Here is a 12,427-nt window from a genome sequence, read left to right as displayed (position 1 = left end):
ACATAAATAAAGCTTTAAAAAAAAGAAATTTCCACTTACATAAATTAGTGTAAAAGTTCTCAACATCAACTTTTTTGATTCTTTCAAAAGGGCATACAAGCCAGGTCTAGTGGCACATGCCTTTATCACAGCTTTTTGAAGGCAGAATCAGGCAGATGTTTGTGAGTTTGAGGCCAGCCTCCTCAAATAGGTCCAGAACATCCATGACTACATAGAGAGACTGTCTCAAAAATAAACAGAATTTATTAATTAAAAATTAAGAATAAGCAGGGCAGTGGTGGCGCACACCTGTAATCCCAGCACTCTGGGAGGCAGAGGCAGGCGGATTTCTGAGTTCGAGGCCAGCCTGGTCTACAGAGTGTGTTCCAGGACAGCCTGGTCTACAGAGTGTGTTCCAGGACAGCCAGGGCTATACAGGGAAAACCTGTCTTGAAAAAACCAAATCCAAAAAACAAACAAACAAAAAAATTAAGAATAAAAGAACAGACTAGCCTTTTGTAGCACATGCCAATAATCCTAGCACTTAGGAGGCTAAGGCAGGAGGATTACTACTATAAAGCCAGAGTAGGCTACATAGGGAGTTCAGGAAGCTTGTAATACAGAATGAGATGCCTGAGGGTGAAGCTCTTCAAGGTTAGCACCTGTTCTTACTTGAACTATTTTTTATTATTGATCTAGCACCTTAGACTGCTCATCCACATTTTTAATTCTTGATTATATATTAGGTGAATTTGTATACTCTAGCTGACCCAGCAAGGAAGTATATACCCAAGAAGGAGTTAGTGTCTATTTCTTGGTGGCATTACATGTTTTATGGAAGAGATTCTGGGAACTAAGCAGAAGACAAAATGCAAGAATTCCCTACTGTGAGCATCTTGCAGTGAAGGGTCAGCCTCCTCCCTCACATGAAAAGTGCAAGGCGGCCGTCAACGTAACGGATGGCAGTGGCTGACGCTGAGCTGTTATTATTAAGTACCAGGCACTATACTAAAGCTTGTGTTTTATTTAATCTTAATGCTAAAGCAAGCTGGGCAGTGGTGGCGCACACCTGTAATCCCAGCACTCTGGGAGGCAGAGGCAGGCGGATTTCTGAGTTAGAGGCCAGCCTGGTCTACAGAGTGAGTTCCAGGACAGCCAGGGCTACACAGAGAAACCCTGTCTCGGAAAAAACCAAATTAAAAAAAAAAAAAAAAGCTAAAGCAGATAATGTAGTCAGCTATACTTTTCATATGAGGCATTAAATTCTGAGAAGGCAAATAATTTATATATGAACACATTGATAATCCGAAATTACAATGGGTATGGTAGCTCATTCCCTATAATCTCAGCACTTAGCTGAGGCAGGAGGGTTGCCATGAGTTTGGGGCTCAGCCTGGGCTGCATAGTGAGTTCCAGAACAGCATGGGCTACAGAATGAGCCCCATACACTTAAGGAGGAAAGAAGGAAGGAAGGAGAGAGGGAGGGAGGGAAGGAAGGAAGGAAAAGGAAAGGAAAGGAAGGAAAAAGTTGGGGTTAAAAAAATTACGCCAAGTAACTCTGCCTTCAGAGAGAGAGTTAAGGAGGAAAGAAGGAAGGAAGGAGGGAGGGAAGGAAGGAGGGAAGGGAGGGAGGGAAAGGGAAGGAAGGGAGGGAAAGGGAAGGAAGGGAGGGAAAGGAAAGGAAAGGAAAGGAAGGAAAAAGTTGGGGTTAAAAAAATACGCCAAGTAACTCTGCCTTCAGAGAGACGGCCATGTGCTTTGTCTGGCAGTTTGGCTATTGAGCATGAGACACTGGAAAACACGCACAGGGCCAGGGAGGGCACAGGCAGGAGGCATGGTTGTCTAGTACATTGGAGAACGGCCTTTGGCCTCTATAAAAGAGCCACCTAGAGGTATACTAATAGAAGTAGAAAGGTTTTTGTTGTTTTTATTTCATTTCATTTTATTGCTGATGCTGAAAAGAAGTATCTGATAAACCCAGAGAATGCTCACTGATGCAGTCCTGCCAGACAAACTGTTTCAGTTGTTTCTAGGCCATTGCTTGGTGGTTGATGAAGCCTATGAAGTATCTCAGAAAGAAATATAAGGTAGTCAGTCTGTGGGCAGTGTCTCAAAGCAGGGCCCACTAAAATCCAGTGAAAATGTTGTTAAGGGGAAAATGAATCTTTAATAGACATTCTATTATATTTAAAGGTAATTGCCTCTAAAAAGAAAATGCAGGAGGATGGTGATATTTTAAAAATGAAAACAATCTTCTACATGAAAGAGTTTTCTTTTACTAGCCTAGTTTTAATTAGATGAAATCTGAGCCAGACAATATGAATTTAGTTCTGTTGATCCAAACAGGATTATTTCACAGTGAACTATAAATAAAAATAAACCAAGCAAGTACCCCCAACAAACCCAGTTGGGTCAGTGCCGACTTTGTCTCTCTATCACTCAGGATGATACTCCTGTAGGCCTTGGAGAATTGTTAGTATAAATATGGCATTCTAGATTCCTTGTTCTCCCTGTGGACACGGATAACCACAGCTTCCACATCTCAATTTCTCCTGTTTGTTTGTTTTACAGAGCTTGAGGCAAATGCTGCCATAGCCTCTGGACAAAGGTAAGATGGCCGTTTCTGCAGACTTAGCATGACCCTGGCATAAGCTTCTTTGCAGGATATCAGCTTTCTCAGTCTTTACACTTCTCACCTTGTCCTTCTCCTATTTTCTGGCACCAGTTTATTTTCACTGCTCACATAGAGAGCGGCTAGGAGTCCTCATTCCTCCGGGAAACAGTTCACCTAATAAAACTTGAAGACTACATTTCTATCTTTTATGATTGCTTTGAAAACTGCTGATGTACTCAGCACTCAGCATAGTGAGGAAATGAGTGTTCTATTTATAAATGTTACCTTCCTTCTTTACCAGTGGTCCTCAGATGTATCTTCTGAGCATAGTTGTTTGATCCTCAAAGGTCAAAGAGGAAAAAGCCACATAGGTAGGGCATAACCCCAAGCGCACACTTTGTTCAGTTAGCTGTGCTGCACTATATAACCAAAGAGATGAGGCACACCTGTGCTTTAACCTCACTAGTCCTAGAAAGGAGTTTTATCTCCCAAGAATCACTCTTTTTTTAGTGAAGGAATGTAGTAATATTTTAATTAATGTCTCATATTTATATAGAAATTTAGTTGTAAAGTATCTTCACGAATCATTTCTCATTGAATATATCAGCTCTTAATATCAGATAACATTTTTTGAATATTATTCCTTGCCGTACTCTGGACTATGAGCTTTCTAGATATATCACCTACTTGTCTCAGTCAGGGTTTCTATTCCTGCACAAACATCATGATCAAGAAGCAAGTTGGGGAGGAAAGGGTTTATTGAGCTTACACTTCCATGTTGCAGTTCATCACTAAAGGAAGTCAGGACTAGAACTCAAGCAGGTCAGGAAGCAGGAGCTGATGCAGAGGCCATGGAGGGATGTTTCTTACTGGCTTGCTTCCCCTGGCTTGCTCAGCCTGCTCTCTTATAGAACCCAAGAATACCAGCCCAGGGATGGTACCACCCACAAGGGGCCCTCCCCCTTGATCACTAATTGAGAAAATGCCCCACAGCTGGATCTCATGGAGGCACTTCCCCAACTGAAGCTCCTTTCTCTGTGATAACTCCAGCCTGTGTCAAGTTGACACACAAAACTAGCCAGTACAATTGACCCCTTGTCAACTTGACACACAAACACATCACTATTAAGCCTCAACCCTTACTTTCTTATTTATCCCCAAGATCTAAATTACTTTAAAAGTCCCACAGTCTTTACATATTAAAAGTTCATTCACCTTAAAATGTCCAATATCTTTAAAATTCGAAATCTTTTAAAAATTCAAAGTCTTTTAACTGTGGGCTCCACTAAAATACTTTCTTCCTTCAAGAGGGAAACATATCAGGGCACAGTCACAACCAAAAGCAAAACTCAAATTCCAATGGTTCAATGTCTGGGATCCAACTCACAATTTTCCGGGCTCCTCCAAGGGCGTGGGTCACTTCTCCAACTCTGCCCTTTGTAGCACACAGCTTGTCTTCTAGGCTCCAGCTGCCTGTACTCCACTGTAATTAGGCTTCACCAATAGCCTCTCATAGGCTCTCTTCATGGTGACAAGCCTCTGCTCTTATGCATGACCCCTTCAAGTCCTGGGCCATCAATTGCAAGTGAGGCTGCACCTTCACCAATGGCCTTCCGTGGTCTCTCACTGTGCCAAGAGCCTCAGCTGCTCTTCATGCCTTCAAAACCAGTACCATCTGGGTGACTCTTACACAGTACCAAGTCCAGCCACAGCACAAAATACAACTGTGGCTATCTCTGGAACACACTCTCTGTGCTCTCAGAAAACACTTCCAAGAAGATTTCATCTCAGTGATACTGGTCTCTTCTTAATCACCGCTAATTCCTTAGCTCCAGCTAACCAGCATCAATAGTCCCAGTAACACAAAGGTTTGCTTTAGTAGTTCTGGTATCTTGTTACTCACAGCTGATTCTTCAGCCCCAGCTAACCAAAACCACAGAATCTTCACAATCAAAACATGGCCACTGTAAGAGTCTTTAATCTTCCCTCTGAAATTTCACAAGCCAGGCCTCCATCTTTTGCACTTTTCTTAACATTGTCTTCCAAGCTCCTATAGAATTTTCCACCGAGCTCTTAATATTCTAATGGCTTTTCTAGCTCAAAGTTCCAAAGTCCTTCCACAGTCCTCCCCAAAACATGGTCAGGTTGTCACAGGAATACCCCACTATGCTGGTACCAATTTGTCTTAGTCAGGGTTTCTATTCCTGCACAAACATCATGATCAAGAAGCAAGTTGGGGAGGAAAGGGTTTATTGAGCTTACACTTCCATGTTGCAGTTCATCACTAAAGGAAGTCAGGACTAGAACTCAAGCAGGTCAGGAAGCAGGAGCTGATGCAGAGGCCATGGAGGGATGTTTCTTACTGGCTTGCTTCCCCTGGCTTGCTCAGCCTGCTCTCTTATAGAACCCAAGAATACCAGCCCAGGGATGGTACCACCCACAAGGGGCCCTCCCCCTTGATCACTAATTGAGAAAATGCCCCACAGCTGGATCTCATGGAGGCACTTCCCCAACTGAAGCTCCTTTCTCTGTGATAACTCCAGCCTGTGTCAAGTTGACACACAAAACTAGCCAGTACACTACTTTATTTTCACATTATCCATTATGATAATAAAATATATATTGATGAGAAATCTAAAGATCAGAGAGCTTTAACTAAATTGCCCAGAGCCACAGATACAGCAAATGGTGAAACTGAGTTTCCAACCCATCTCTTTCTGACCCCAGAACCCCCACATTTGATCTATGTATTACAGTAGACAAGTTGGGATTTGTTTTAGATAAGACTCCATCTACACTCTAGAGAGCAAGGAGTTAAATATTAAATATTGTAGCTGATAAATGCACAGGTTCTCCAACTTGACCCATATTATCTAGTTCCAAATTCTCTGCTATTCCTATTAAACACCCATCTGTTTTTATTTGAATTGAACTAATACATGAATTCATTTGAGTTTCTTAAATATATGCCAACTATTTATCTAGAAAAGGGGTCTACTTATCAAGATCACATACACATCACAGATATTTGTTCACCTTGCTGCCCGAACACTGACTACCCAAACACATGGCAGTTGTTGTGTTGCTGTGGCTTTACTTAGTTAGTCATAAGAAAAAGGGTCCACTATTAGGAACTGGCTTCAGAAAAGTTAACTAGTTTCTAAGTTCAAAGAGAAAGCTATCCTTAGAATCTATAAAAGGTGATGTCAACATCTTCACTTGTAATTTCACCCTAGCTCCAGTCTGGCCTCTGTCTTTTCTTGGTTTGTGGTTTGATATGAGGTAGATAAGGTATTAAATAGTTATGGCCCAGTTCCCAGCCATAGTGTCACTAGCAAAGGGTCTTCCAGCAAGAGTAAGCAGTGAAGCAGTGATAGTTGATAAACCATGGTTTGTACTTTTAAGGAGTTCACAGTCTCATGAAAGGCACAGACATTACAATAGAATATTCAGAGCTGGAGAGAAGGTTCAGTAGTCAAGGGCACTGACGTTTCTTCCAGGGGACCTGGAAATCCCAGCACCCACACAGTGAATCTGCTCTCTATAACTCCAGTTCTATAGGATCCAACATCATTTTCTGGCCTCTAAGGGCACTACATGCATATGTGCACAGACATACATACAGGTAAAACACCCACACACATTAAATAAATCTTTAAAACCTCCATATAATAGAGCATCTAATGGATGCTTTAGAAGGTCATATATTTAGACTATGAACCCAAGAGAAGAGACAAGTCCACAGAGAGAGAGAGGTATGGAAAACGTCCCAGAAAAAATGGGCTTTAAATTGTTTTGTTGTATTACATTTCAGTTCTATGCCTTGCAAGCAAATTTAATCTGATTTTTAAAAATGATCTTAATAAGCATTTTTGAGCCATAGATATAGTAAGAAGTTTATTAAAAAAGAAAAAAAAATTTCAGATTCATATCAGAGTTAAGCCTAGGAATAGTAGTGCATGCCTATAATCCCAGCACTTGGGAGGTACAGGCAAAGAACTACAAGTTCAGAGTTATCCTCAGCTATATAGTGAGTATGAAGCTAGACTACATGAGACCTTATCTCAAAAAAGAAAGAGAGAAAAGAAACATCAGAGAAGTGAAGAATGATTCATCTTGTAGCCCTCTTTACAGAGTACACAGAGAAGTCCTATCCAGATGTGCTATCATGCTGTCCACTCACCTACCTCGGATAGTGTCATAAGTAATCTACCACAGGATGGATTGCATACAGATGTGCCATAACTAACCAGTTATTAGGGTTTTTGTCTGTCTAAACGTGTCCCTTGCCTTTAATAAGAACAGTATTACCAATTTTAAATCTTTATCTACTGACTGGGTGGTGGTGGCATACGATTTAATCCCAGCACTCTGGTGACAGAGGCAAATGAATCTCTGTGAGTTCCAGGGCAGCTTGGGGTCCCTAAGAATTTTCTACTAAAATTCCAGAGTTGGAGTTAAGACATCTGGTTTATCTGCAGTGGATTGTGAATATATTCCTATTACTTAGATAATTACTTTGTTATTCTCTAATACTAATACATGCTCAAATTTTCTAGTTACCCCCAAATAATAATTTCTTTTGAGACAGGGTCTCTCTGTGTAACCTTCAATGGACTATATATCTCACAATGTAGACCAGGCTGGCCTCAAACTCACAGACATCAGCCTGCCTCTTCCCTTAAAATGTTGGAATTAAAGGTATACACCACCACATACAGATTTTAGGTATTATTTTGAGCTAGTAGAAGCTTTCAAACATTTCAGACATTAAATATGTTCTGTAGCTAAAACTTTACAAAGTAATGTTTGAAGGGGGGCATATTATTACCTTCGGAAAGCAGTGAGGGTTTTCAGAGGAGTTGCTACAGTTCTTTATGCCTCTCACCTGCTTTCCCACAGTTCCACCAGCATTGTGCTTTCTTGTTTTATTTTTCTAATGTAATGAAACAACTGTTTCTCAGTAGCATTATTCTGTTTCTATCTTGAATGACTATGACTTGTTTTGATTTTGTTTTCGGTGCCGGGAATCAAACTCAGGCCTTGTACATGCTAGCTAGACTGAGCTGTATCTCTGGCCCTGGATAGCTGCTAATAATCTACTTTCTGAATGAAATTGTTCTTAAAGAGTCCCTTTTTATGTGTCTTTCTTCTTCTTCCTCCTCCTCCTCCTCCTCCTTCTTCTTCTTTTTCTTTCTTCTTCCTTCTTCTTTCTTCTTCCTTCTTTTTCTTTCTTCTTCTTTCTTCTTCTTTCTTCTTCCTTCTTCTTCATCTTTCTTCTTTCTTCTTCTTTCTTCTTTCGCCTTCTTTCTTCTTTCTTCTTCTTTCTTCTTTCTTCTTCTTCTTCCTCCTTCTCCTCCTCCTCCTCCTTCTCCTCCTCCTCTTTTTTTTTTTTTTTTGAGACAGGGTTTCTCTGTGTAACCCTGGTTGTCCTGGAACTCACTCTGTAGACCAGGCTGGCCTTGAATTCAGAAATCCACCTGCCTCTGCCTCTGCCTCCCAAGTGCTGGGATTACAGGCATGCACCACCACTGCCCAGCTTTATATGTCTTAATGTCCTTAACCTTCTTGGAAACTTGGTATTTCTCTCTGTCAGCAGTGAGCCAAAAGAGATAGCTGAGAAGTCCAAAACCCCGAGCCGAAGAAACTCTCGAACTGAGGAGCCAACTATGGCTTCTGAAAGCGTGGAAAACGGACATCGAAAAAGATCCTCTCGGCCTGCTTCAGCCTCCAGCTCTACTAAAGGTTAGCAGTGGGCCCTGGATGTTTGGGCAAGGGGATATTAAGATATGAGAGGGTCCACATCCCAGCAGTTCCTGTCAGGTCCCTTTGCTTCCTCTTCCTCACTGTCCTTTGTCCACTGTTTGCTAGCATGCATGTTTCTCTATGTGTACACAGCAGTAAATATGCTGGGAGAATAAAGAACTGAACATGCTAGGTGGGTCTCGTTTTAAATTCGTATTTGGCCGGGCAGTGGTGGCGCATGCCTTTAATCCCAGCACTTGGGAGGCAGAGGCAGGCAGATTTCTGAGTTCGAGACCAGCCTGGTCTACAGAGTGAGTTCCAGGACAGCCAGGGCTATACAGAGAAACCCTGTCTGGAAAAAAAACAAAACTTAAATTCATATTTGCACCTAAATGTGGCTTTGAACTCACAGAACTCCACCTGCTTTTGTCTCCCAAGTGCTAGGATTAAAGGTGTGTGTCACAACACCAGGAAAGAAAAACAAAAGTTAGCCAGGCTAAATAAAGTACATGCTTGTAATCCCAACATTTAGGAGGCTGAGGCAGAAAGATCGTATATTCAAAACCTGACTTGGTTCTGGGCCCAGCTCTAGGTCACCCTGGACTACATCCTGAGACGTTGTTCCAAAAACAAACATTTATATCTCATGATAGCATAAAGGTACACTGTTCATCATTCCCACCAGGCTTCAAAAGACATTTGGTTTGTTGTTTTTTTTTGTTTTTGTTTTTTAATTTCTAGCCTTAGTCACTTGTTTACTTGCACTGCTTAATGCATTAAAGATAACCTTAACACTAAACTGTGTCAATGTTGTGGAAGAGTGAAAATGAAGCCACTTTCGCTTGTGTTAATTTCACCAAGAATTCACTCAAATTTGAGTGTGTCACTTGTCTTCCTGTGTCTTCTATCTATAGTCTGTGGCATATCTGTAATCTGTTCTGTGAGTCTGACTCTGTTCCCCACTATTATCCCTGTCCTTAACAAAGGACTTTGTTCTGTATTTATTAAACGGCACAGGAATATGGGATGGGATTCTTTACAGAAATCTGCCCCAGAGCTTTACGAGGGATGGAGGCATCTTACTGACTGCATCTTACTCTACATAACCCTCAACACAGCAGATAGACATTATCAACTTATAGCCACATGCTGTTTGCAGCATTTACGGTGGATATTAGTTTTAAGGTTGCTTTCAATCTGTTGGCTGTTTTCAGCAAATGGTTACCACACCATGCACATACACACATATTCTGGGCCAGGGGCATAGAAAAGTACCAGGTGGTGGTGGCGCATGCCTATAATCCCAACACTTGGGAGGCAGAGGCAGGTGGATTTCTGAGTTCAAGGCCAGCCTGGTCTACAGAGTGAGTTCCAGGACAGCCAGGGATATACAGAGAAACCCTGTCTCAAAAAACAAAACAAAAAAGGGAAAAATACATAATTTAAGATCAAAGCTTTACCTTTATCTTAAGTTGTAAAGGCTTATTGCTTGGGAAATTCAAAGCATAGTAAGGTAGCTTAAGATGTTTTCTTAAGGGCAGGTTAAATTTAAACATGCTGAGTTCACAGTAGGATAGCAAGTTAAGTAAATAGTCTTAACTGACCTCAAGGGGTATTACTGATTTTGCTGTAAGGTCTGCCAAAGGTTTAGTCTTTTGGGAGCTAAAGGACATTTTTCATAAAAATATATCGCCACCTTTACTGAGGGCCTCATACATTGATTTTGTTTGTTTGTCAAAGGCACAATTACAATTCACTGGGTGCCTTGAAGTGACTTGGAACAAAAGGGGGTGAAACCTGACACTGCTCACCTCCCTTCCTAAACCTCATTTTCCAGCCATTTTTGTCTCAGGTCCACCATTTGGTATCTTTTTCTTTTGCTTTCTTTCTCTTCCTTTCTTTTAAGACAGGGTCTTTCTGTGCGTTATTGGCTATTCCAGGACTCGACACTTACACCAGACTGGCCTCAAACTCAAAGAAATCCTGCCTTTGCCTCGAGTGCTGGGATTAGAGATATGCACCACCCTACCCAGCTACTGTTTGATTCTTGATACATAAGGGTGTTGTTTCTAAAACTGACCTAGCTGATAGGTATTTTTGTGTGTGTACATGAGTTCTTTCAGGTATGTTCACATGCGTGTGCATGCATGTGGAGACCAAACGTCAATGCTGGGTATCAGCTACTCTCCACCTTACTTGTTTGAGACAGTATTGTCATTAAACTTGGAACTTGCTGATGGCACTGGCCAGCGAGCTCTGGGGAGCTGCCTGTTTTATCTCCCAAGCACTGAGATTACAGCGTGCATAGCTGCTGTTGCTTTCCATGTGGGTGCTGTGCTGGGGATCATCTTCCATGCTTGCCAGGCCAGCAGTTCACCAACTGAGCCGTCTGTCTCCTCAGTTCAAATGCTTTTCTAAGGATGAACAATGTCAAGATAAAAACCTACTTTATAGAAATCTATTTCTCTCTCTCCCTCTCCCTCAAGACAGGGTTTCTCTGTATAGTTCTGGCTGTCGTGGAACTTACTCTGTAGACCAGGCTGGCCTTGAACTCAGAAATCCACCTGACAGGCTCTAATATCAGGGGTCATTCTCTCTCACCACATAAGTTAGCAGACAAAGCCCGTGACCATTTTCAAATCATTGTCCCTTAAACTGATTTAAAGCCTAATAGGGCTTTTCTGTGTCAATTCTGGCCATTGTGGATGGCTAAGGGGCACCTCTGCGTTCATTGAACATGTCCTTCCATTTCCCAACAGACATAACTGGTGCAGTGCAATCCAAGCGAAGAAAATCCAAGTAAGCAAGCTGGAAGATGACTTGATACTTGTAAATGTGTGTGAATTTTACAAAGAGCAATTTTCAGCTGTGACTTTTTAAATCTATTTCTGTACAGTTCGTCGTTTTAATAACGCGGTCCTTTTCCAGTCCCTGAAACCTGTCTCATAAAGTTTAACGTGGAGCAGCCCTTTTGGTGTTGCAAAATGAAGTTTAAGGCTTCTAAAATGTTGCCATGTATTGAAAGGCGCTCATGCCATTGTAAATGTTATCAGTTTCACATTTCTTAAGCAGCCTAGAGTACAGGGTGAACATTTGTAGATCTTCTAATGATGTATTGTGCTGTGGAAGTACTGTGTGTGAATAGCAGTAGTGGGGCAAAAAGCAATCTTGTCATTTGGAAATGTTGTAAATAATTTTATTATATAGTGTTTTGGATGTATTTGTTGTAGAAATGGACCAGTGAATAAAGAGAATCTAAGGATTTGTACAATGTGAAATACTGAACGTGTTAAATAAATGTTTTTGTCATAGAACTTAAAAGTATGTTATTGGAAAGGATGAGCAAGCTTTCCGTGTGGGTCATAGATGAGTAAACAAAGCTTTCGTTGTAACTCAGACACATCCCATCTGAAATGGCTACCCAGCAAGCTGAGGAAAATGCATCTACTTGCTCATTCAACTCATTCTTGGCTTTGAACAAACCAGATCTGTTTAGCAACATACTGGAGGGGTGTGTATGTGTGCTAGTTTCATTTGTCTGAAAATAATGAACAATGGTGGTATACATTTGTAATCATAGTGCTTGGGATGTAGAGGCATAAGAATCATGAGTTCAAGGTCATCCTCAGCTACATAGATAGTTTGAGGCCAGGTGGGACCTTGTCTCAAAAAGCCGAACCAACCTTCCATCAAAGGCACCCAGGGTTTAGAGAGGAGAGGCTGTTAGCAGCACAGATGTACTTCCTCCCAGGAGAAGCCTGTGCCACTGCACTCTGGAGATGCGCTCAGACTGACCACAAGATTATTTAGCATGGCTCTACAGTTTACTAGGTAGCTTTGGGACTAAAGAGTGGACCAGTGTCTGCTGTGCTTTCATTCTCATTTCTGTATCCAGGTGTTTTCCAAGGATCCTCTAAAAATATTTTATGAGTCAGACCCGATATTGTCTTTTTCTAGTGATCTATTTGTCCCCTTCCTTTCTTGTATGACAAAGGAGATTGAAGACTAGCCTAACGATAGTATCCTCTGTCTTGACTATACTTGAAATTATAGTGTTTCTCATACTTTAGCTCAGCTGAGGCAGAAAGC

General features: G+C 41.5%; 1 protein-coding gene across 6 annotated transcripts in view; it reads left to right on the top strand.

Annotated features, from left to right (window-relative positions):
* Window positions 1–11,652, top strand: part of Ncoa6 (nuclear receptor coactivator 6) — an 80,684-nt gene extending 69,032 nt beyond the window's left edge. For 5 of the 6 annotated variants that reach the window (XM_052184031.1, XM_052184030.1, XM_052184032.1 and 2 more), the window contains 3 exons: window positions 2,551–2,587; window positions 8,190–8,338; window positions 11,098–11,652. In XM_052184031.1, coding sequence (XP_052039991.1) covers window positions 2,551–2,587; window positions 8,190–8,338; window positions 11,098–11,141 — 230 coding nt within the window. In that variant the 3' untranslated portion in view covers window positions 11,142–11,652. The remainder of the gene's footprint in view (window positions 1–2,550; window positions 2,588–8,189; window positions 8,339–11,097) is intronic. The other variant, XM_052184029.1, reaches the window with a different exon arrangement.
* The last annotated feature ends 775 nt before the right edge of the window (window positions 11,653–12,427 follow it).

This window comes from Apodemus sylvaticus, chromosome 5, assembly GCF_947179515.1.
Source record: "Apodemus sylvaticus chromosome 5, mApoSyl1.1, whole genome shotgun sequence".
In the NCBI taxonomy this organism is placed as follows: Eukaryota; Metazoa; Chordata; class Mammalia; order Rodentia; family Muridae; genus Apodemus; species Apodemus sylvaticus.
The sequence above is the reverse complement of the archived record's forward strand: the minus strand, read 5'-3'. Positions and strand labels throughout refer to the sequence as shown.